The 24,811-nt window shown below is 46.5% G+C and overlaps 1 protein-coding gene across 1 annotated transcript in view; it reads left to right on the forward strand.

The window, feature by feature from the left end:
• CSMD2 (CUB and Sushi multiple domains 2) overlaps nucleotides 1-24,811 on the forward strand; it is a 669,690-nt gene that overhangs the window by 553,367 nt on the left and 91,512 nt on the right. Inside the window, exons 40-46 of the mRNA XM_060142710.1 lie at nucleotides 658-774; nucleotides 3,869-4,078; nucleotides 10,288-10,476; nucleotides 14,094-14,271; nucleotides 15,291-15,436; nucleotides 22,505-22,585; nucleotides 23,084-23,197. Coding sequence (XP_059998693.1) covers nucleotides 658-774; nucleotides 3,869-4,078; nucleotides 10,288-10,476; nucleotides 14,094-14,271; nucleotides 15,291-15,436; nucleotides 22,505-22,585; nucleotides 23,084-23,197 — 1,035 coding nt within the window. The remainder of the gene's footprint in view (nucleotides 1-657; nucleotides 775-3,868; nucleotides 4,079-10,287; nucleotides 10,477-14,093; nucleotides 14,272-15,290; nucleotides 15,437-22,504; nucleotides 22,586-23,083; nucleotides 23,198-24,811) is intronic.

The following is a 24,811-nucleotide window of genomic DNA, read 5'->3' on the forward strand; positions in this document are numbered from 1 at the left end:
CTAATAAGATGTAAAAGGAAAGAATCGACGTCAACTGACCAGGCTGCAGTCGTGCCCCAGCCCTGCATCTTCAGGTGACTGTGACTGAAGTCACCTCGATTGGAGATTCAGATGCCCCAACCCCTCCTGGGCTGAAATAATCACAGTCACTTTGGCTCAGGGCGTGTGTCAACGCTCTGAGGGTGGGCTCGTGGTGGGGCTCTTCTGTTGACCCCCCAGTCCCATGGAATATGTATTTGTAAAGAGCCTGGCCGCGTGCCAACGCATCCCCGTCCCCTTCTTTCCTATTTTTCAGTCCTGGAAGAGTTGACTGGACAGTGAGGAGAGGGAGATTTGGGGGATAGTGTAGGAGATGGTCACACGTCTCCTGGGGCAGCTTGTGCTGCATGACCTCGCTAAGGAAACTGACTTTGAAGGGCATGCTTAAGGTCAAGCATCCATAACTTGGGTTTGTGGACGGCTGGACAGACCTAGGAGATGCTTCCCTTCCTGGATTTACATGCTCAGTTTGGCCCTTGTCTGCAGTTTTTTAGGGAGATGAATTATAGGTTCCTTTGGGTTCTCAAAGGGAAATTGACTTGGGAAAGTCCAAATGCTGCATGGCCCCGTACTGACCTCACTGCAGTCCTAACGCTCTGTCTGGTCTCACGGTCACAGCGCAGTGTGGAGGAGCAGTGAAAGATATGGATGGAGTGATCTTGAGCCCCGGCTTCCCGGGCAGCTACCCCAGCAACACGGACTGCTCCTGGCAAATAGCACTGCCCGTGGGCTTTGGTAAGTCTTCACGCCCAGGCCTCTGGCTTAAAGCGGCTGTCTTCGGCTGTCACTAACCTCAGCTGAGTCCATTTAGCTCTCGGCCTCTCTGCTTCCTCAACTGTCGACCTCTTGTGCGAGCGTGAGGATCAATTAGGAATGGTAGAGATGAACGGGCTTTGGGGACATAAAATAGGGAAAAAACTTCAGGGATTGCCATTATTATTTTTATCTTTTGAGCAGTGGGCTAAAAGGCGGAATGAGAAATTACTCAGGGCTGGTTAAAAAAGAAAAAAACAATCTATTTTACTGAGACTGGACTTCAGCCTGTTCTTTTAATTCCAGTATTTAATTTCTCATCCTAATTAAACTGAGCCAAGGTCAACGTGAAATTGAGTTTGCGTTCTTTATACTCACCTTCTAGCTGGCCTTAGAGGTTGGGAGGTGTCTTTGGTGTGTGTGTGTGTGTGTGTGTGTGTGTGTGTGTGTGTGTGTGTAGACACAGGGGTTGGCGTGGTGTAGAGGACACTAATCTGGGTACAAAATTAAATTAGTGGAGATTCATGTGTTGTGTACTGGGAATATAATCTAACCCCCAGTATTTCTGTTGAAGAGATAAAGGATTTATGTTGAATGGAATTTATAGGCTGTACACATAGGTCATCTTGCCCAAGTCATTTCTCTGCTCCTACAAATGAAATGTCCCGAGGAGATCACTGCTGACCAGGCCTGTGAACCCCCAGTCTGTGACCTCAGGAGTGAAGACCACCTCTTTTGTCCTTTATTTTTCATCCTAGAGTGGGTCTTCTGATGGAGAAGAGGCTTTTAAGAGAAAGTGATCTAACTAAAGATCTAAATCTTACCTGAGGGGTGGAGAGAGGTTGTGACCCCCAGAAAATGGAGTCATATTAAGTACCATCTCCTGAAGGAAACTGGGGATGGTGATCAGGGTACAAAATGATGATGACTTTGGCAGCCTTGGGAAACTCCAGATTTTGAGACACTGAGGAAAGAGGAGCTGGGAGACCCTGTAGCTCTGCATCCAGGCACGAGTCAGAAGAAGCTCAGATGATGAAGGGCTGGAGGGAGGGCTACATCCAGAGGAAAACAGAAGTTTAAGTGGGAGGTGCATCACTTTCTTTGTATGTCTTGATGTTCAGCCACCAGAGACCTCTATCTTTAAGTCCTCCAGGAAGTCATCCTCTTGCAGGGACCAGTCACAGAAGACCAGATCCCTTGCTTTCAAGTTAGTGTTGGACTCCAAACAGGCCCTAATGGCACCTGCTTTGTGTTTAAAAACCGCTGCAGTTACAAACTTCTGCCACTAGATGGCGGCAGTCAGGCAGATTAGTTCAGAAATTCTGCGATCCTTGAAGAGCCCCCCTTTCATGGACGTGCAGCCCCGGAGTTGGGATGACGCATGGGCGGTGGGCTGGAAAGCATAGGTTCCGCAGATAAGTACAAAGGTGCTCAATGTAAAATTATCTGTAATTTAGAGACAATATACATGTTAAATAATAGGAGAGTGAATAGTGTGGCTGGATAATTCATTAAATGGAATTAATTAATATGCAGTTAAAATCAATGAACTGTATCTTTACATATCAACAAGGACAGACCTTGAAAAACACATGCTAAATTTAAAAGTTTACAAAACTCTATATACAGTATAATAAGATTCATGCAAATGTTTAAAACAAACCAGATATGTATTTAAGAATCTCAAAACATGAACTGGATGGCTATCTTCCAAATTCATGGACGTGACTGCCTCTGTGGAGAGGACAGTGGGAGAGGGCAGGAGACATGAAGGGTCTTCAACAGTATACGCCAAGTCTTTATTTTATTTAAATAGTCAGATGCAAAAAATTCACGCCTGGGCTTCCCTGGTGGCGCAGTGGTTGGGAGTCTGCCTGCCGATGCAGGGGACGCGCATTCGTGCCCCGGTCCGGGAAGATCCCACATGCCGCGGAGCGGCTGGGTCCGTGAGCCATGGCCGCTGAGCCTGCGTGTCCAGAGCCTGTGCTCCGCAACGGGAGAGGCCACAACAGTGAGAGGCCCGCGTACCGCAAAAAAAAAAAATTCACGCCTATGTGCTCATTCTAAGCAAATTATAAAGTACAGACGAGCAAATTATAAAAATTCCAATTTATCTGTAATCCCACCATGCAGAAATAATCACTCACAGCTTAGTCCTCACCATCAAAATGTGACCTTCATGAAGACAAGGGCCTTGTAGATCTCGCTCCTCCCCATGCAGTGCCCACCTAGCACAGCCCTGATGCATGGCAAGAGCTCAATAAATGTTGTTAGTGAATCAATAAATAGTCCTCCAGTTTTTTAATACAAAAATTAGAACTGTGTGCTACATACTGCTTTGCAGTCAGATTTTCATAATTAACATTGCAGACTTCTTTCTCTGCTTAGAAATATATTCAATAATAGTAATCTAATTTTGAGAGATCTTATCAATAAATAAACATCAGTAGTCCCACCTTTATTCTTCAAAGAATATATTAATATGTAAGTTAAGATGTTAATGAGATCCATTTAACCTGTTGGGTTGCTAGGAGACCTTGATTAATCCAATAAGACCCCAAAGTATAAACTTCACTTGGCATCTTAATAGAACCAATAGGACGATGTATTCTTCTAATTTCTGAATCATCATAAGTGCTCTGGAAAATACCAGTATTGAAGTTCATGTCTTTTGATTGGGTGTAGTTATGTTTAAGTGGCGGTATTGTTAAGTAAAAAGTTTATTTTAACAAAGCTATCTTTATACTGATACTACACATATGAATCCTAAATTTAATCAGGTGTTAACCCTGAACGTCGTTTTCCATAAAATAAAACAGACTCAAGACGGCACTCTGAAATGACCGATGCCTTTCATTTCAAATGAATAATAGAAATACTTTTAAGTTCAGTCCTGCCTGAAGACGAGAGACTGGGCTGGACTGGTGACTCCCCACATGAGGTCTGGGGACCCTAACTGGGTGGGCAGTCCGTAGAGGGGACCCGTGGGCTCTGGCTGGTGATGCTTTCATGAGGCGGCACATGGGGTGCGGGACTGTATTGCTTTGGGCACTGTCTGCCTCTGTCTTGCTCCCAGGAGCTCACATCCAGTTCCTGAACTTCTCCACCGAGCCCAACCATGACTTCATAGAAATCCGGAATGGCCCCTATGAGACCAGCCGCATGATGGGCAGATTCAGTGGAAGTGAGCTTCCCGGCGCCCTGCTCTCCACATCCCACGAGACCACCGTGTATTTCCACAGCGACCACTCACAGAACCGGCCGGGATTCAAGCTGGAGTATCAGGGTGAGGAGAGGGAAGGCCCGTCCATCCCCACCTCTTACAACCACCCGTCTTCCCAGCCTTCTGCATAGCGGAGGAGGGAACCCAGGAAGGGCGGGGAGGTGGGGGGCAGCCCGACCACCGTGACACGTCTCTCTGGCCCACAGAGGCTGTTGAACCCCTTCAACAAGCCCTTCCCAGGGCGGCAGCCCCAAAGCGCCTTCTCAGGCTCCATCCCCATCCCCATCCAACAGCCAGCAGCTTCCCCTGAGCAAGTGACCCATCAGTCCTGCTCAGGCATCCCCGAGTGTCCAACCAGCCACTGCCCCTTGGCCTTGAGAGGCTCGCTTCCTCCTCTGGGTCCTCCCCTGTGTGTCAGTTATGCTCGGCAAAGCTCCTCCTCTGACATGATGGAGGATTCCAGTAACAATTCTTTTAAAAAGCCCAGAAGGGCCCACTGAGCCTTAAGGATGAGACAGGTGCGTTTACTCCCGCTGAGGGTTTCCCTGTGTGAGGCCGGACCACGCTCACCGCAGCTCCCCCATCCTGAGCTGGAGTCCTGTGACCGGCCCTCTCCTCCTGGAAAAGCTCCATCCGCTCCAGCTCAGACTTCCCCTGTGGAGGGGCTGTTACCTGTGCCATGCAGCTGTGCCCAGCTGTGCAGCGGTACACGGGCCCTGATTGGACCCCACGTCTCCCTTGGGGGCTTTCCGAGTGTGACTGACTGAACCATTTGTTCTAACCTCTTTGCCCAGATTCTTCCACTGAATTTTTTTTCATATGTTTAGACTTTTTTCCAAGGCTAGTACATGCTTGTCAAAAAATTAAAACATCACAGAAGTTTTTGTGAGCGCATCACAGAAAGTCAAAATTCTCCCATAACCCTGCCTTATGCAGAGATATCAACTTGTAACCGTTTGCTTTTCCCATTTTTTCTGTACATATACTGATGTAACTATATTTTTAACCAAAATTGGATCACTATAGATAGTTTTGCAATCTGCTTTTTTTAAGTTAATTTTTAATTACACAGTCTATAAACACACCTACCGTGTTAAAAAAGAAAGGGGGAGGGAGAAAGAGGAAAGGAAAGAAGGAGGGAGGGAAGGAGGGAAAGGAGGGGAGGGAGGGAGGAATTAAGAAATTAAAACATTACAGGTAAGGCCAAGCTTTCTTTGTCTACAGCCTCCAAACCCAGAATTATTCCCCAGAAATAACCACTATTGTTTTGACGTGATCTTTCCAGATCTTTTCCCACACCTAGTTACATGTTTCTTGTGAAGAATATGTAATGCGTCACGATTTTTTTGGTTGTGTTCTCTATGGTAATGTAGAATTTCTATATACAGACCGTTCTGACATTTGGCTTTTTTATCCCTTGTCCGAGATGAATACTGACCAAGGATTTGGGCTTGTCACTGAGGGAAAGCCTTAAAGGGTACCCCACCGTTGGGCCAGTTATATGGGCGCTGCCCCCTCTGGGGACCATCCCTGAGTATGGTCAGGGTTGTTACCACCTGGGAAGCCTCAGGAGGAGGAGCTGGGACCCTCATACCAAGGCAGCAGCAGCGAGAAGCCGAGCCTCTTTCCCAGAAAGTGCCACTTCGTCGGTGGTAACGCAGCTGCCCACCCAGAGGGGCTATATTGTGGGCGCATCGCAGAGGCCAACCCTAACTAAAGGAGCCTGTGCCTGTGAAGTGTACCCAGCCTCAGTGGGCCGTGAGCCCTGCCCAGTGGGTCATGATGCGTCCCGCGGCCACAGGCTGTCCCAGGAGAGACTCAGGCCCAAATACAAGGTCAGGGTGCCTCTCTGGGACAGACGCATGCCTCTCTCAGGCTTCCTAGTTATTAGTCTCCTAGGGCTGCTCTATCAAAGTACCGCAGACTGGGTGGCTTAAACAACAGAGTTAATCTCTCACAGTCTTGGAGCCTGGAAGTCCCAAGATCAAGGTGTGGACAGGGCTGGTTCCTTCTGGGAGCTGTGAGGAGGAGTATACTCCATGTCTCTCTCCTGCCTTCTAGTGGGTTGCTGGCCATCTGGCATTCCTTGGCTTGTGGAAGCATCACCCCCATCTCTGGCTTCATCTTCACATGTTGTTTTCCCTGTCTGTCTGCCTCCAAATTTCCCCTTTTTATAAGGACACCAGTCATATTGGAATAGAGCCCACCCTAACGGACTCATTTTAATTTAGGTAAAGGCAGGCGAAGACGCTGTTTCCAAATAAGGTCACGTTCTGAGACACAGGAGTGGGTTAGGACTTCAACATGTGAATTTACGGAGGACACAGTTCAACTTGTAACATCCTCTTTCAGGCCCAAGGGCTCTCCCTGAGGCTCCTCCTCTTGGATAAATGCAAGGTCTGATTACGCCACCATTGTGACAGGGACAGCCGCTCTGGGGCCCACCCGTGCCCTGTGCCTTCACCCCTGTGACGGGCACAGCCCTGCCCGCCAAGCTTGCGTGGTGGGACTAGACACTCACGCTGCATTCCCCACGTGTTAAGTCCGCTTTGTCCTTGTCAAAGCTTCCCTCTGAGTCCTGCAGACTCCCTCCCTGTAGAAGAGACCTAACTATCCCCACGGAGCCCTGGTCTGAGCCCCTCCCATGCTCACCAAGCCCTCACCTCTGAGGAGCTTCACCTGAGGCTCCTCTGCACACGGGCCCTGCACTATGGCTTCCAGACACAGGCCGGCACTCTGGGTTAGCGCCACACACACCGAGGCTCCACATGTTGAGAGGAAGCCGGTTTCTTGAGGATGCTCGCTGTGTGTGTGGCGGGGGGCAGGGGTGGAAGCAGGGAGGAGGGGTGGTAAGTTTGCCTTCAGAGGACCAGCACCTTCACCTGAGTTGGCCCAACTGTGTGAGAGGCCCAGCAATGTCCACTGGGGTTTCCACTCTGTGGTAGCCCAGCTCCCCTCACTCACATTGTACCCCAGCACTTGCCTGGATGATCCCCTTGAGGCTTCCCTTGGGTCACAGGCCCAGCTCTTTCCGTAGCACCTGCCCACTGCCCCAGTCCTGACGGCCCCTGCGGAGCCACTCTTGGTGTCAGGGCAGCTGCCCCCCTCAGACCTGACCTCAGCTTCCGTTAAGCCTTCTCGTGTATGATGACCCCAACCTCCCGACTAGGTTGTCTCTGGTGCCAGAGGCCCAGGCGCTCCCACCAAGGCCTCCCAATGTGTCAGGCCCAAATAATCCTCCCTGCCCCATAGACCCACATTCTTTAGCCTGACCACTCACCCCAGGTTTTTTCTTTATGAAAAGACCTGCTTCATGAAAGAGCCACCTGTCACCACAGCCGCCATTTCTATAGAGCAGGCCTAGCTCTCTGTGGTCCCTTGATTTTCTTTGGAAGAAATCCAAATCCTTACTTTTCCTCAGAATCCCTCCTGTTAGACACTCTGAACATCCTCGGCTGGGGTTCTCCTTTCCCTTCTTCAGGTAAATATTCCCATAAAGTTTTCAGTAACAGCATAAGCTACGCCTACCCAGGTCTCCTAGTCTGACAGGCTTAACTTAGTCCACTAAAATTTCTCAGGAGATTGTAAAAACACAAGAACTTAGCAAAATGATGACATTGTTCCCGAATGTTAGACGTCATCATTATTAGTATTGTTAATATGGTGCTTTGTTTGAAATTGTATCTGTTCCCACTGGAGCATCTACTACTAGTCTCCCTAAGGAGCCCTTTCCTGGGAAAGTTAATGAGTCCACCTCTTAGGGGTCACATCTGCCCTCTAGGCCCAACCTCTCCCTTTTTTTTTTTTTCATTTTTTAATTAATTTTTATTGGAGTATAGTTGCTTCACAGTGTGTTGTGTTACTTTCTACTGTACAGTAAAGTGTATCAGCTATATATATATATATATATATATATATATATATATATCCCCTTTTTTGGATTTCCTTCCCATTTAGGTCACCACAGAGCATTGAGTAGAGGTCCCTGTGCTATACAGTAGGTTCTCATTAGTTATCTATTTTATACATAGTGTGTCTATGTCAATACCAATCTCCCAATTCATCCCACTTCCCCTTTCCCCCCTTGGTATCAATACATTTGTTCTCTACATCTGTGTCTCTATTTCTGCTTTGCAAATAAGTTCATCTGTATCACTTTTCTAGATTTCATATATAAGCAATATTATACGCTATTTGTTTTTCTCCTTCTGACTTACTTCACTCTGTATGACAGTCTCTAGTTCATCAACCTCCCCCTTTGAAGCTTCCTCTGGTGGAACGGGCTCTGAGACTTCTCTCCCTGTGAAAGCAGTCCTGGTACCCTCACTTCAGGGTCTCTCTTTGTGAAAAGCCCAGCTCCTTCCACTGGAGACAATTCCTGTAAGAAAGACCCAGCTTCTCTCCTCCAGGCTGCTTCTGGTTTCTCATGAGGCCTTGGTCTTCAGGCTCCTCCCCATCATTGGGTCCCCCTGTTCCCACCGAGGCTTCTCTTTAAAAGCCCAGCTCGGACTTCCCTGGTGGCGCAGTGGTTAAGAATCCGCCTGCCAATGCAGGGGACATGGGTTTGAGCCCTGGTCCAGGAAGATCCCACATGCCATGGAGCAACTAAGCTCGTGCACCACAACTACTGAGCCTGCGCTCTAGAGCCCGCGAGCCACAACTACTGAGCCCACGTGCCGCAACTACTGAAGCCCATGTGCCTAGAACCCCGTGCTCCGCAACAAGAGAAGCCACCGCAATGAGAAGCCCGCTCACTGCAACGAAGAGTAGCCCACATTCGCCTCAGCTAGAGAAAGCCTGCACACAGCAATGAAGACCCAACGCAGCCATAAATAAATAAATAAATAAATGAAATATTTTACCAAAAAAAAAAAAAAAACAAGCCCAATTCATCCATTCAGTCACCTCTCTGAGCTACAGGCTCCCTACTTCTACTAAGACTTTATTTGCCAGGTCGTCTAAACCCTCTGCCGCTAACAGAGCCACATTCCCTTTGGCTGACCAGCCCACCCACTCTCTCTAGAACTGCTCGATTTTTCAACACAGCCAACTACTTGATGATGTCCAGTGAAACCTGCCCAGTTCTTCCCACAGAGACCTCCCTGCACAATCCTGAAAGGAAATACATAATAGCCACCCTCACAGAGGGAGAACTTCAGTAATGGCACTCTCATGAGGACTGTTATTCGTGTCGTTATTGCACATGGTGAGTGCACCGGCCTGCATGGAGCACTCACTGGGTCTCAGCTATTCCCCCTGAGAATTTCCACTATTGGAACGCTCCCTCTACTCCCATGGCTGACTTTCTGTCTGGTGGGCCCAGTTACTGTCCAATTAAGTGAAGGCTCTGCTCTGTGACGTGCTCAGCAAATCCCTCAACGACTTCTCCTGGTGGGCCAGGACTCAGCCACTCCCGTTAAGGAGTGTGAGGCAGGTACACTCATACTCAGGGAAGCAACTTCCTTGTACTTTAGAGGGACTTTTACCCCAGCTATTCTGTCCTTTGCCGCAGGTTTGGCTTCCTCCCACCCCATTTCTTCCTTCCTGATGGGCTCTCATTTCTCAGTTAGAAGGGCCCCACTCATGTCCTCACCTGACCACTTCCCGTGTTTGTGACCTTGGTGGTTGAATGAGATCAGCAACAGGAAAGAGCGGAGGTCAATGCTGAGCCCCAGTGAGGTGCTCAAAGAATAATGGTTCACAAATGTGAAATAGATAGCTAGTAGGAAGGAGCTGCATCGCACGGGGAGATCAACTCGGTGCTTTGTGACCACCTAGAGGGGTGGGATAGGGAGGGTGGGAGGGAGACACAAGAGGGAGGGGATATATGTATACGGATAGCTGATTCACTTTGTTATACTGCAGAAAGTAACACAACATTGTAAAGCAATTATACTCTGGTAAAGATGTTAAAAAAAAAAAAACAAGAATGGTTCAATCTAGCCTTGTCTTCCTTGGGTCCCCTATTCCCATGGGAACAATAATAACAGATAGCATTGATTACGTTCTCACCATGTGCCGGGACTGTGCAAAGAGCTGTGTATATTTGATCCTACTGGATTCTCACAATAACCATTTTCTAAATAAGAAAACAAAGGCATAGAGAACTTAAATCATTTGCCCAAAGCCAATAGCTAGAAAATGAGGAAGGCCCATCTGAGTCCATGTCTTGGTTCTCCACCACTATGCTAACTCCCTGGTACGCCTATATTCTGGTCAGGGAGAAAATGCCCAGAGAGGAGAAAGTAACCTTCTCTCGTGATCGTTTCCAGCCTATGAACTTCAAGAGTGCCCAGACCCCGAGCCCTTTGCGAATGGCATTGTGCGGGGAGCTGGCTACAATGTTGGGCAGTCGGTGACCTTCGAGTGCCTCCCAGGGTATCAACTGATGGGCCACCCTGTCCTCACATGTCAACACGGCACCAACCGGAACTGGGACCACCCGCTGCCCAGGTGTGAAGGTATGTCCCTCCCTCATCCCTGGTGATTCTTTTTAGGGACACTGATCCAGAGTAGTCCCTGCCTCCACGTGCCCGCCCCGTGGGATCACCCATGCTGGGAGGTCCTGGCAAACTTTGTCCATCCTGTTTCCATAGAGATGAGACCAAGCCTATCCAGGAAGAGGGTCCTGGGACAGAGTTCTGGGCCAGCCCTAGGGAGGACCTGGAAGAGATGTGGGTCGCAGCCAAAGGAATACATACTCAGCCCTTGGGAATAGCCAACCTCGTGGGTTAGATGTCCGCAGTCAGAAGGGAAGACACTGATATGCTGAGGGGTAGAGAGAGGTAATCATGACACTTTCCTAAGGGGAGGAGAGAATAAAGCATCTTTCTAGGAAGTTCTTGTTCCTCTCTTCACACCTCCCAGCTTATTCTCCCTCTCCTACACGAGCCTAGAGAGATCTGAGTTGATGATATCAGGGAGCTAGAGGTGGTACTTTCCTGGGTCTTCATTAACCAGAACCAGGATGGAGAAGGACCAGGAGGTCATGCTGTCCCTACCCCTGTTTGCACACCTCAGTTCCATTTTCCTTCCTTTTCCTGGAGGAGAAGCTGGGATTTGTCTTGAAAGGGGAAAATATGGCAGGAGGACAGTATAGTCCAGGGGAAAGCACCCCAGTTCCAGAATCAGACCGCCCTGGGCTTCATCTCTGAACCACTTCACCTCTCTGACCTCCAGTTCCTTCCTTAGTACAATGGAGCTTCTCACCTCTGCTTCGTAAGAGCTGTGAGGGCTGCAAGATGGCTCATGTAAAGCTCCCAGCGCAGTAACTGGCCCAGAAACGATGAGCTGGAAGTATTAACTCTCCATAGATAAAGAGACCTTGTTTGCACAACTGAGCTGTTCTGGTGTTGGAATATAAGATCATAATCTCTAAAACTATTCAACTTCCAGTTCGTTTTTCAGATTTTCAGAACCATCCTTGTGTATAACCAGTCCATCATTCTGGAGTTGTTGGCTGGTCACCTGCTATATGACAAGCTTCATTGTGGACTTTTGTTCCCTTTTTACTCCTTTATATGGCATCACAGGAGAGAGGAATGAGCAGTGCTTCCTCCATCAGACATCTTGAGCCACAATCCCTTCTCCCTCCTAAGAAAGTTCTTCCCTTAGCTTTTTATTTATTTGTTTGTTTGGTTTTGGCTGCATTGGGTCTTCATTGCTGCGCACAGGCTTTCTCTAGTTGCGGTGAGTGGGGGCTACTCTTTGTTGCGGTGCATGGGCTTCTCATTAGGGTGGCTTCTCTTGTTGTGGAGCATGGGCTGTAGGTGCGTGGGCTTCAGTAGTTGTGGCATGCGGGCTCTAGAGCGCAGGCTCAGCAGTTGTAGCGCACGGACTTAGTTGCTCCGCGGCATGTGGGATCTTCCCGGACCAGGGCTCAAACCCGTGTCCCCTGCATTGGCAGGCGGATTCTTAATCACTGCACCACCAAGGAAGCCCTCTTCCCTTAGCTTCTTAGACGCCATCTTCTCTTGCTTTTCCAATTACCTTTCTGCCTGTGCCAACTTTTTTGCTCATCTATTTCTTTGTCCCTTAAGTGTTGCTGTCCTTTGAATTTTTTTCCCAGACTGTCTTCTTTCCCTCACATCTCCAAATGCCATCTGTATCTGCAACCTTTGTCTCTTTCCTGAGTTCTTCACCTGTACATCCAACTCCTTACTGAATATCTTCTCCTATCCAGAGGCATCTAAATCCCAGCGTGTTCAAAATGGAAGTCATCGTCTTTCTGCCTTTACATTGAGATCCTCACCTAGTGAAGGGTGCCTCTAGTGCCCTGGTTATTCAGCCTTCAATTTGGGCAGGCTCCCTCTCCCTTATCCGACCTAGTCACCAAGTCTTGCTAATTCTACATCCTAATTGCCCTTCAAATGCATCCACTTCTCGCTGTGTGCTGCCTCCACCTTAATCCAGGCCACTTAGATGAGGCTCGTCACTGGGCGCCCAGCCTTCAGTCTGTGTTCCTCAATCCACCTTTCACAGTGTAGTGAGGGTGAGCCTTTGAAACCATTCATGTACTCCAGACACTGCCCTGCTCAAAAGCTAGTAAGGCGTCCCCATCTCCCTTGGGGTAACGTCCAACCCCCTTGGGGTAGCACACGGTGTGCCTCAGGGCCTGGTCCCCACTTACCTCCCCCTGTTCTCCACTCTCTCAGACTTTACGCTCCAGCTCAGCTGAAATACTTTCCATTTCACCATGTGCCGTCCTCTCTGGCCCCTGGTTCTGAGCACATGCTGGTCCCTCCTTATAGAACATTGCTCTTCTCTCCTGCCTAACCTGTTTGGCCCTTGTCATCCCTCAGGTCTGAGTCTAAATGTGAATTCTGCCAGGACTCCCTCACCCCTCACAGGACCAGATGAGGGCCCCCCCCAAATGTTCTGTGGCATTCCATGTTGATGGCGTGCTCCACCCTGGGCTGGAGATGCCGGTACACTTAGCTGTGTCCCAGGGCACTCACAGTCCCCTGGGACACACTCACAGATCAGAATCACGTGCCGTGGTATCCTTGCTGTCCTTTGCCTCCCCTGGCCATGCCTGGCACCGGATGGAGGTTCAGTACACGGAGGAGGGATGGCATGCCCATGTGCACCAGCTTCAGGGTGCATTCACATTCGCAGGAACCCTGGCCGCCGCTTGGAGGCATTGGGACTCTTTCTTCTCAGCCTGGTCCGGCCCCATCCATATCTCTGTGTGATGACCCATGCCAACCAATACACTTATTATTCTGGACCGGGGTTTTTTTTGTTTTGGGGGTTTTTTTTTGCCCAGAACCTCTTTTTATTTTCCTCCATGGTGATTAAATCCAAATACCATGGAGACTTCCAGGACTCTTTATACCCCTGCCTAAAGCCTAGATCAGAGTGCGTCTAAGTGTAAGTTTGCTCTGGGGAGACAGAAGGATAGGGAGGGAGGATCATATCTATGTAGCAGATGCCCCCTCCGTGAGCTAGCGCTGGCTGAGCATTTTACACGGAGCAGCTCATCTGATTGCCACCACGATCCTATGAGGAGCGAAGTCTTAGTCCCATTTTCTAGGTGAAGAAAGAGAGGCTACCCTTATCTAGTCAATTAATGGTTTAGCCATAATTTGAACCCAACCATAGCCTCACCACAAGAATCCACCACTCTTAAGTCAAGACCAAAAGTCCGACTCCAAGAATCTCAGAATAAAAAGAGAAAGAAAGAGATACTATCATAATTTCTTACCTCTTCCCAGCAACAGTACTGAAGCCCTGACTCTAGTATTCCTAGGAAAGGAGAGGGGGTAGCTTTGGTGTGTCCTTCCTTCTGGACAGGTCTCTTCCACAAGAAAGAGAAAGAGGGGGGCCAGGGGCTGAGACACGCCCACAGAGGACCTGCACTGAAGATGGAGGGCCACTAGAGCTGTGGTGTGTTGGGAACAGCAGGGAACGCCAGGCCTGGCCCTCCCTCAGCCCCATCTCCTCTCCCCATCCCGCCCAGCCTCATGGAGCAGGATGGTTCGTGCTGGGGGCTGGGACTGCATCAGGAAGTCATCTGAATTCTCAGGGGGGAGGTGATCTCCAGCACTCATCTGTGTTTGTATCCTCTCCCTGGCAGTGCCCTGTGGCGGGAACGTCACCTCTTTCAATGGCACTGTGTACTCCCCGGGCTTTCCCAGTCCCTACTCCAGCTCCCAGGACTGTGTCTGGCTGATCACCGTACCCATTGGTCACGGCATCCGCCTCAACATCAGCCTGCTACAGACGGAGCCCTCTGGAGACTTCATCACCGTCTGGTAGGACCAGCTGCCATGTCAGCAGCCGATGAGAAAAGGGCACTAACTGGGCTGTAAACTGGGTCACCCATCTATTTGTCCAGAATACCATGAGCAGAATGGTTTTAAATGGCTGTCAGCCTCTTGGGTCTCAAATAAACATAGTGGAATGAGGACTCAGCTTCAATTAGCCTTTTTGACTCCTTGGAGGGAAAGGAATGGCAAGACAGTGGTTCCCAACCTGGAGTCCTGCTGGGGGTCAAAGTACTAACGGGTGTGGGAATGGGAAAGGGCGTAGATGGGCTGACTTTTCTCAGTATTTCCAGAGCCCAAACCAAAATTCTACATTTACCTAAGATAAGCTACCTGAACTAGTGAAAGAGCTTTGGAGTGGAATTTTGTGAAATCCCACTGGTCACGTCATGCTGAGCCAGTGCTGACCACAGAACTGTCCACAGTGAGAGAAATAGTCCATATCTGTGAGGTCCAATATGGCAGCCACTCTACATGTAGCCATTGAGCACTTGAATGTGACTAGAGTGACTGAGGAGCTGATTTTTAAACTTTATTAAAGTTTAAATAACTTAAAAGTAAATAGTCCCATGTAGGCTAGCGGTTACCAAACTGGACAGCTCAGCTCTGAGTTATGTAGTTAGCATATCTTGAGTAATTTTAAAATGGGAATGTGAATTATTAGTTGATAAGTGCAGTTTCCTAGACAGCTTTTTTTCCAAACCACTGAATCTTTGGACAAAGATATAATTTAAAAATTTCTTTGTTTGGAGGTTCTGGGAATCGGCAGAAGATAGTGGGATTTCTTCTCAAAATTTCCAGGGCTGGATAACTGTCACCTGACTGCCCTGGATTGATTTCTCATTTAGTTTCCAGACAATAGCTAAGAACAAATGGGAGGGACTGGATAAGGTTCCAGGGAAGGCAACACAGGGATGTCTCTTTGCTCACTGAAGGCCTCTGACACACCAGGTGGAACAGGTAGGCATGGTGACCCGTGACATGCAGGACCTTCTTTCCTGTTGCAGGGATGGACCGCAGCAGACAGCCCCACAGCTCGGAACCTTCAGCCACAGCTTGGCCAAGAAGACAATGCACAGCTCATCCAACCAGGTCCTGCTCAAGTTCCACCGTGATGCAGCTGCGGGTGGGATCTTCGCCATAGCTTTCTCCGGTCAGTATGGAAGCCTGTGGGGGAAGGGGGAGAGGGGGTGCAGACTCTCAAGTGCTGGGCTTGACTCCTGGCTCCCGCATTTGCCAGCTGTGGGGCTTGGAAGAGTAACATAGCTTCTCTGCCTTGGTCTCCTCAGGGTTATGAGAATTCATTGTGTAGGGTATGTGAGAGCTCCCAGCACCGGAGCTCTCTTCCTTCCCCTCCACACTAGTAGGGAGGAGAGGCCCGTGACGCTGATCCTTGGCACCAAGTTCAAGTTCAGAGGCAGCAGAGTGAGGCTTCTTTCTTATCCGTCGTTCACACCAGCTCCCTGGCTGGGTTATCCCTTTACCTGTGCTCCACCCTGCCCCTCAGCACATTCTAGAGGGTTGTCCACTCCAAAGGACTCCAGGGCCTCTGTCGACTCCACAGGAACTACTGTGCCCAGACAAAATCAGGGAGAATTCAAATAGAGGAGCATGATCAATTCAGGGTGCATCTGTCCTTATCGACAGCCTACTTTCTTCTAAAAGTCCAGGGTTATGGACCCAGGTATTTCCTCATTTTTGTTCTAGTGGACACAGCATAGAAAAACTTATAAAAAGTTCTCTGTGGGCTTGTGCCCAGCCGTGAAATAACCTCCCTTGTTTACAGTTTGCAGAACATTGCATCTATTTGGACTGGAAATCAGGAAGGCTTGACTTTATTCCTGGCTCCACCTCAAGTCAATGTCTGACCTTGTGTAGGTCTCTCCCCAGCTTGAGAGCTCAGTTTCTTCACCTGCGGAATGAGGGGCTTGGAGTTTGTGACCTCTAAGAATTCTGTGAGGTAGTGAAGCAGCTATTATTACCCCCAATTTACAAATGAGGGCCAAGGAAGGCAGGAGAGCCTGCCCAAAATTGCATGGCTATAATTGGGAGGAGAACCCAGTCCTTGTAGCTCTGCACTGACTGCTCCAGTGGGACCGCAGGGTGTTTCTGCCTCACACGTGCATTTATAGAAACATGAACGCATTCAGCCTTAAGTCCTTGGGAGAGTTAGTGATATGGAGACAGAAAGCCAGAAACAACATTGTTGAGAGCATCGGCGGCTCCAGCCGCTGTCCCCAAGGAGCTTGGGCCCAGGTGAGCATGATATGGAGATGAGAAACCCACCATCTCAATCTGCCTTGGTACCCACACCCCTCTTGTCGGGCACACCCCATTAATGGGACCCAGGTCTTGAAGGCTATGTCATTCTGACTCCATGTGACTTGCCCATAGAGTGATAGAGTGTGGACTCCAGAGTCACACAGACTTGGGTTCAAATCTCTGCCACATATTAGCTGTGTGACTGTGGGTCTGTCATTTACCTTTCTGAGCCTCGATTTCATTATCCACAAAATGGGAATCATATCAGTACCTAACCTCACAGAGTTAAATGAAATCATGCATGGGAATGCCTAGCTCTAGGCACAGAGTATAAAAGGTACTCAATAAATGGCAGTGTTAATAATCATCATTATCATGATCACCATTATTATTATATTTAGATATTAACAGGATCCATATGAAATCACCTCAGTCCTAGGCCAGATCTCTGGTCCCTGCTCTTCAGCATTCACCTGCGCCAGGACCAGGTGAAGGAGGCCCAGCCCTGCCCTGGGGCAGCCTTGTTCCCGAGTTCTCCTGAGTAAGTCTGCCCAGGAGAGCGCTTGCTTCTGTGTGTGGCCGCTGTGCCCCTGATGCCCTCAGATGAGACATGAGACCCTTAGGTGCTTGCTCAGACCATGGTCCAAGGCCTCATTGACCAGAGAGCAGACATGGGCCTGGGCGAGAGGATCTACTGCTAGGCCCAGGCCAACGGGCTCAGGTGGGACAGGCTCTTTGCAAGGGGCCGAGTGAGCATGAAGGCCCCTTCCACCCACTCATAGGGCTTTTGATAAATTGTGGAATATAGCAATGTGTAAAAATTGTGGATAACATACATGTGCCATTTAAAGAAGAATAAGATGAACACCCATCGCTGAGCCTAAGAAAAGGAACACCAGTACCTTTGAAGCCCCTGTGCACCGCCCCCAACACGTTCCCCCTGCCCGACCCCCAGAGTTAACCACGGTCCTGAATTTTCTGTTGACCATTCATTGCTTTACATTATAATTTTACTCCATAGGTGTATGTCTCCAAAAATATATACTGTTTCATTTCACATGTTATTTCTGTTATGTGAATAGAATTGTTCAATAAGTGTTCTTCTGTGACCTGCTTTTTTCACTCATAATTAAGCTTTTGAAATTCATGCAGATGCATGTGACTAGATTTAGTTCATTTTTCAATGCCGTCTAGTATTCCATTGCGTGAAAATAGTGATTTATCTAGTCTACTCTTAATAGGCATTCAAGTTATTTTATTTCAAACAATCTGAGCATTGTTGTACATTCCTTCTTGTGGACAAGAGTTTCTCTAGGGTACATGCCTGTGTGGAATTGTGAGGTTGTGAGTATTCACATATTCAGTTTTACTAGGTAATGCCAAACTGATCGCACGAAGTAGTTATAACAGTTTACACTCTTCCTAGCAACAGAGGTAGAGCTTCTGTCGCACTACATCCTTGCAAACACTGGGCTTTATTGGATTTTTAAATTTTTGCCAACCTGGTGGATAGCATTTCACTTTTATGATGAAGATGAGGATTAGCATCCTTTCATATCTTCATTATCTATTCATTATCTATTCATTATCATTAAAGAATAAGTATGTTTTATTGCTTCCTGCTCTGTGAAATGCCTGCTCCCCATACAGCTTTCTTCCCCCAAGAAGAGATAACAAACAAGTAAGTAGACAAATAAAATCTTTGCAACTTGTAATATGTGCTATGAAAGAAACAAGTAAGATAGCAAATGAAAAGGTAGAGGATCTACTTCATGTAGAATAATTGGGGAAAATGTGTCTTAAGAGTTGGTATTTGAGACTAAAACTGAAGAAAAAGAAGGAGGCCGACTTGCAAAGAGCCGGGATTGGGAATGGGATGGGGGAAAGAATGTTTGCCTTTTTATAGCCAAACATTAGCCCTAAATAAATTTCCTTTCATATGAGAACCAAAAAGAAGAAAACTACCTTAAGGAGACTTATGGCAATATTCTACAGTATTTTTTTTTTAGTGACAAAATAGGATTAGAATTGCAGAGAAAAATGCCCTTGGAAACTTATAGTTTAGGAAATAGAAGGAAATTTTGGGAAGCATCTGCTTCCAGCGTGAGAGTCTAGGTAACATGGACTCCAAATAAGAGCTATCTGGCTGAGAGATTAATAAAAGGGGAAATCATACCCCACCTGATAGGATGCAGTGAGAAGGACCCAGCATCGCTTCTGTAATCGTCCCATCAAAGATGTACAACCTAAATCTAATCATGAGGAATCAGACAAACCTAAATTGAGGGTAATGTATGTAATACAGTGTTACATACTAGAAATTAACTGCATATAATTTTCAAAAGTGTAAAAGTCAGGAAGGTCAAGGAAAGACTTTAGAACTGTTGCAGACTAAAGGAGACAGACTAAACATAACAATGAAATGCAACATATGGTTCTGAACTGGATGCGTTTGCTATTAAAGACTTTATTGAGACAAGTGGTAAAACTTGGATGACATAAGCAAATGAGCCCTGCCCACTAGTTAGCATGTTAACACATAATGGAGTCAAAGCTGTATCAGTGCCTCACCCCCCAGGGGAACAAGGGAGATGGAGACAAAAGGAAACAGGAGTCCTGAATGGCCCCCTGCCCTAGAGTTCTGCAGCAATAACATGGTAGATGCAGTGTGTGTTTGGGGGTGGGGAGGGGAGGGGAGTTATCTGTGAAATATCAAAAGTCATACACCAAAATGCTAGCAATGGCTGTGCCCAGGTGGTGGGACTTGGGGAATTTTTGTTTTATTGCTTTTCAGTACTCCACCAGCTTTCTGCATTGAGCAGAAATTTGTAATTTTTTAAAAGTTAATTTTAAAGATGTAATAGGAAATCACACGATCACACTAACAACCACAAACTGTAAAGTGTCCTCACGGTGTTTAGGTGGAGATGTCTTTTATTGATTTTTTTTCTGGGAAAGTTAAGTGTGTCCTAGAAGGTTCTAGAAGGTATGTTTTAAAGGTAAGCACGAGGCTGAGAATGGAAGGAATCAAACTTTTTTAAGCTCTATAAAGGAAAACATTGAGAATTGGCTAAATAAACATTTAATGCTTGTACAAGTCAAAAGAGTGTCATAAATAGATGGGAGCAAATGATAAATTGGGAAATAATAGGCAAAGATCAATCTTAAATATATTGTACATAGAGTTTTTCAAATTTATAGGAAAAATAGAGGCAAAGGACATGAATAGAGAGTTAAAAAGAAAAATGTGGGAGGGAGGGAGACGCAAGAGGGAAGAGATATGGGAACATATGTATATGTATAACTGATTCACTTTGTTATAAAGCAGAAACTAACACACAATTGTAAAGCAATTATACCCCAATAAAGATGTTAAAAAAAAAAAAGAAAAGAAAAATGCAAAGAGTCTAGTAACATATGAAAAAAATATTTAGCCTAACTGGTTGTCAAATGCCAATAAAAGAAAAGAAGTGGTACTCTGTGCTGTCTATCAAGTTGACAAAGATTAAAATTGATGACTATTTCCCCTGATGGCTCTAAGTTCTGTGAGGCAAGGACTGTGTCTCTTTACTCTTGCATCATCCACACCTAACACAGTGCCTGACCCAGGGCAAACCCCCAATAGATAATCATTAAAAGGATCAGATGAAAGAAGAATGAAAGCACCCAGGGTTGGAGAAACTGTCGTTCTGTGGACAGTATCTGTTGGAGCAATTTTCCTGGAAAGAAAAATGGCAATATGTATCAAACACAGGCCTGGTCCTCCCTGGTTTATGTTAAATCAAGATTAAACCTGTCTGGTTCCCCCAAGAGGGCTTCATAAAGCTATGTGTCACTCAATATGACGTGTTTCAGTGGACACATCTGTAGGAAAAATTAAAGTTAAATCCTCAAAACATAATACGACATTTTAAATAGAACTACATGCAGGAGGAGTCTTAAGTTACATTCCAGATACGATTGGTAAAATGTCAGAATGCCACATGAACATTTGGAACAGGTGTTTCAGGTGCCACTGGCTCTGAGGTTATCCCAGAGTGATGATGTTCACTATGAAGCGTCCACCACCCAGCGCTGTCCCAAACACGTTCTCGCCGTGCCTTTCATATTTAGCCTTTGTTTCTGCCTAAGGTTTCTGTCTCAAGCTGAAAAGTCTGCAGTGTTCATGGTGCAATATGCAATGCATAGAACTGCTGTTTTGTTACAAATGTACTAATCATTGGGTGATCATGAAGTGATGCTATAAGTATTTACCTTCTAGCATAGTGGTTTGTTGCATATATATAGGTATTTTGTAGTTTTCAGTACTTTTTGGGTCTTGGGTTATGCATTATAATTTTTTCCCATTTAAAGTAATGGGAAGTAGGCTCCTAGTAGCATCTTGACACAGAATGTCTGATTTCCAGGAATGGATTATTGATGTTCAGTGAGAGATGCCTGTAGTTTAAAAAAGTCATACACTCAGGCTTCCGTGGTGGCGCAGTGGTTGAGAGTCCACCTGCCGATGCAGGGGACACGGGTTCGTGCCCCGGTCTGGGAGGATCCCACGTATCGTGGAGCGGCTGGACCCGTGAGCCATGGCCGCTGAGCCTGTGTGTCCGGAGCCTGTGCTCCGCAATGGGAGAGGCCACAACAGTGAGAGGCCCGCCTACCGCAAAAAAAAAAAAAAAAAAAAAAGTCATAAACTCTAATCATTCCTAGTTTCATAAAAAGAAAAAACTTCATAAAAGATGTATATATAGAAGGATGTTCATCACAGTTTCATTTTAAATTGCAAAACTTTGGAAATCTAAATGGTTAACAATAGAGTATCTGTTAAATAAATTTTAGTAGATTATATGATTAAATCCTATGAAGTCATTTCAATCATACTTTTGAAGGAATGTGATGACATGGGAAAATTCTTGCAATATAATAGTAAGTGCACAAGGACCAACACAAAGTATGTCACATGGTGCAAATTTTGTAAAAGAAAAATCTATGTGCAGAAAATATATACCCTAAGAATTTACAGTAAAGGGTTAACAGGTTATCTCTGAGAAGGCAATGGATGAGTTTAATTTTCCTCTTACTCTTCTCATAGAAAATCTCAGGTTTTCTTTAATGATAATGTGTTACATTTGTAAATTTTTTAAAAAATGCTACTTCAAAAAACATAGCAAGGGTTGAAGTGACTTTGGAAATAATAACAGCAACAGCAGTGGCAACAGCAGCTAACACATCCAGCACTCAACCACGTACCAGATAATGAAAGAAAGCCAAGTTATGAGCCCACCCTGAACTTTACCTCGGTAACACCCTCCCCATACAGGCCAGTCTCTGCCCAGAGGGATGGCTTCTGATTTAGAAAATCCACTGAAGCCAGAGTGTTTAGCCAAAGGTCAGAAGAGAAACAAGCTGTCTTTGCTGGTCCCCCACGTAAGCCACACACAGCATTTAGATGCTGAGTAGTGGAAAGAATATGGGATTTGAGAGCAGCCAGACCTGGATTCAAATCCTGTCTGTGTCACTTACTTCCTATGTGAACTTAGAGAGGTAACTGAAGCTTTCTGAATCTTAGCTTCCTCATAAGTAGAGTGGGAACATCTCTCAGGGGGATCAGCTATTGTGAGAATTCAAGGTGACAGCGTGTGAAAATGCTTGGCGTATAGTAGGTGTTCAGTAAATGCTTCTCTCCCCTCCTTTCAGCGCTAGGCACCATCACTGCCTTCTTAGATCCTCTCCTTTATTGTTAATCTTGATATATGCTTCCTGGTTTTTGCATCAAAAGCAAATAAAAACAGATGGCAGCAGATAAGCAAAATAGTGCTTTGCTAATCTTGCCCTGTGTACAGATAAGTACTCGTTAATATCTGCTGTGTGGATAGATGAGTGAGAACGTGAAGCACTGAACAAATGAATGACCACATGCCCCAAGAATGATGCTCTTACACCGACTTGTCTGCTTTTGTCTTTTCAGCTTATCCGCTCACCAAATGCCCTCCTCCCACCATCCTCCCCAATGCTGAAGTCGTCACAGAGAATGAAGAATTCAACATAGGTTAGACCTCCCAAACCAGCAAGGATGGGGCTGGCGAGGAGGGGCCGGGGAGGGGTGGGGCCTGGCCCGTGGGGCTTATCTCTGCCTCCTGTCCTTGGAGAGAAACAATAGGCCCAGTGCAAGACGGTTGATACTCTGTCAACTGAGTTTCACCCAAAATACAATCACTTTTGTTTTTAGTCATACATAGCCAGAGGAGCTAGGAAAGCAGTTTTCTTCCACGATTCAAGTCAGGATGTGTTGAGAAATAAGTCCATGCAAGACACTATAAAAAGTTCCTAGAACGTGCAACACTGTTAGGCTCAGCAAGGCTGAGCTGTGAGAGGGGAGCCAGTCATCTGGGTCATTTGACTGGAGTTGAGCTAGTAATTTAGTCTGAACAGAGCACAACCCGCCACTGATCGTCTTGCCTGGAAGTGGGTTCAAGCTACTAAGGGGCGCCAGTCAGCCCTGCCCAGACTTCTCCAGGGAATCCCCACACTGGTCTCTCCTTGACAGGTGACATCGTACGCTACAGGTGCCTCCCTGGCTTTACCTTAGTTGGGAATGAAATCCTGACCTGCAAACTTGGAACTTACCTGCAGTTTGAAGGGCCGCCCCCAATATGTGAAGGTAATCACACCGAGCCATGCCTTGGAGTTCCTCCAAAACATCTCCCCTGTTTTCCTTCTCTCTATATATTCCCAGTCCCTGCCCATGAAGCAAGAAGTCACTTGGTAAATGTTTGAATGAGTGAGTGAACAAGTGCTCTACTTCTCTGCTCTGCTCCTAGGTCCGGGGCTGTGATTTGGCTGTAGTGGCCACATTTATTTCTGTCTCCCTTTTTTCTAACTGACTTTCCCTGGAAATGGCAGGAGGTTGTGGGACCTTGGTGGGAGTTGGGACTCACACACCAACCTTGCCTTACTGGCGTGCAGGTGCGTCCAAAACCCTATGTGCTGAACTAGGCAACCGAGAAACCACAGTTGTCTTCAATCCAGTGTGATGCCTTGATGAAAATGAATGTGCTTCACCAAGTTATCCCAACTAAGACCAGAAACAATTCTTTCCACTCACAAGGCATCTGACCTGGGGCAAGATACCTAACTGTGCTATGCCTCAGTTTTCTCATCTGTAAAATAAGGATAATGATATTACTTATGCCATGGGCTTGTTATGAGGAATTAAATGGGTCAGTAATGTAAAGCACTTTGGAAGACTATGCCTGGCACATAGTAACTGTTCAATGTGGGCTATTATTATTGTTATTAGTTTTACTACTGCTTCTAGTGCTGTTGCTACCAACAGATATTTAGTAGCCTATGGAGAAACAGATCAGCTTCTCCTCCATCTCTAGGAAATCAAGAGTAGGGAGAATCTGCATTATGGATTATTGACGAGGAAGAGAGGGGCTACAAGCCCCAGAATTAGGCTGCTGATACACTGAGAAATACAGTATTTATTTCAGTTGAGCTGACCCACCCACATACCAAATGACCAGTCCCCAGTAAAAGTGAACTTTCACCTTCCTCTGCTCCAGAATCTCCTTAATTTGCTCCAGCCCAAGTTTCTCATCATCTCTGGCTCCGTTTCTATGTCTACATGGCTCCAGTCTTCCTGGCTTCACTCCCCATTCTCAGCCTTGTGCTTTCCTCTGGGACTTGGTGTCATACTTGGGCTTCCCAAGGTGTGACCCTTCATAGTCTTTTCTATAATAGCAGCTTGATCAGGATATAATTCATATACCATGCAACTCATCTGCTTGAAGTGTATACTTCAATGGTTTTTAGTATATTCAGAGTTTTGCAGCCATTATCACAATCAATTTTAAAACATTTTAATCACCCCCGAAAGAAATCCTGTAACCTTTAGCAGTCAGTTCCCATTTCTTTCCAGCCCCCTCAGTTCTAGGCAACCACCAAACTACTTTCTGTCTCTATGAATTTGCCTATCCTGGGTATTTCATATAAATAGAATCCTATAATGTGTGGTTTTTTGTGACTTCTTTCACATAGCATAATGTTTTATAGGTTCATTCATGTTGTAGCATGTATCAGCACTTCATTCCTTTTTGTTGAAAATAATATTCCATTGTACCTATACCACATTTTGTTTATCCACTTATCATTGATGGACACTTGAGTTGTTTCTACTTCTAGCTATTATGAATAATGCTGCTATGAGCATTCATGCACAAGTTATTGGGTGAAACATATATTTTCATTTCTTTTAGGTATGTATCTAAGA

This window comes from Lagenorhynchus albirostris, chromosome 2, assembly GCF_949774975.1.
Source record: "Lagenorhynchus albirostris chromosome 2, mLagAlb1.1, whole genome shotgun sequence".
Taxonomy (NCBI): Eukaryota; Metazoa; Chordata; class Mammalia; order Artiodactyla; family Delphinidae; genus Lagenorhynchus; species Lagenorhynchus albirostris.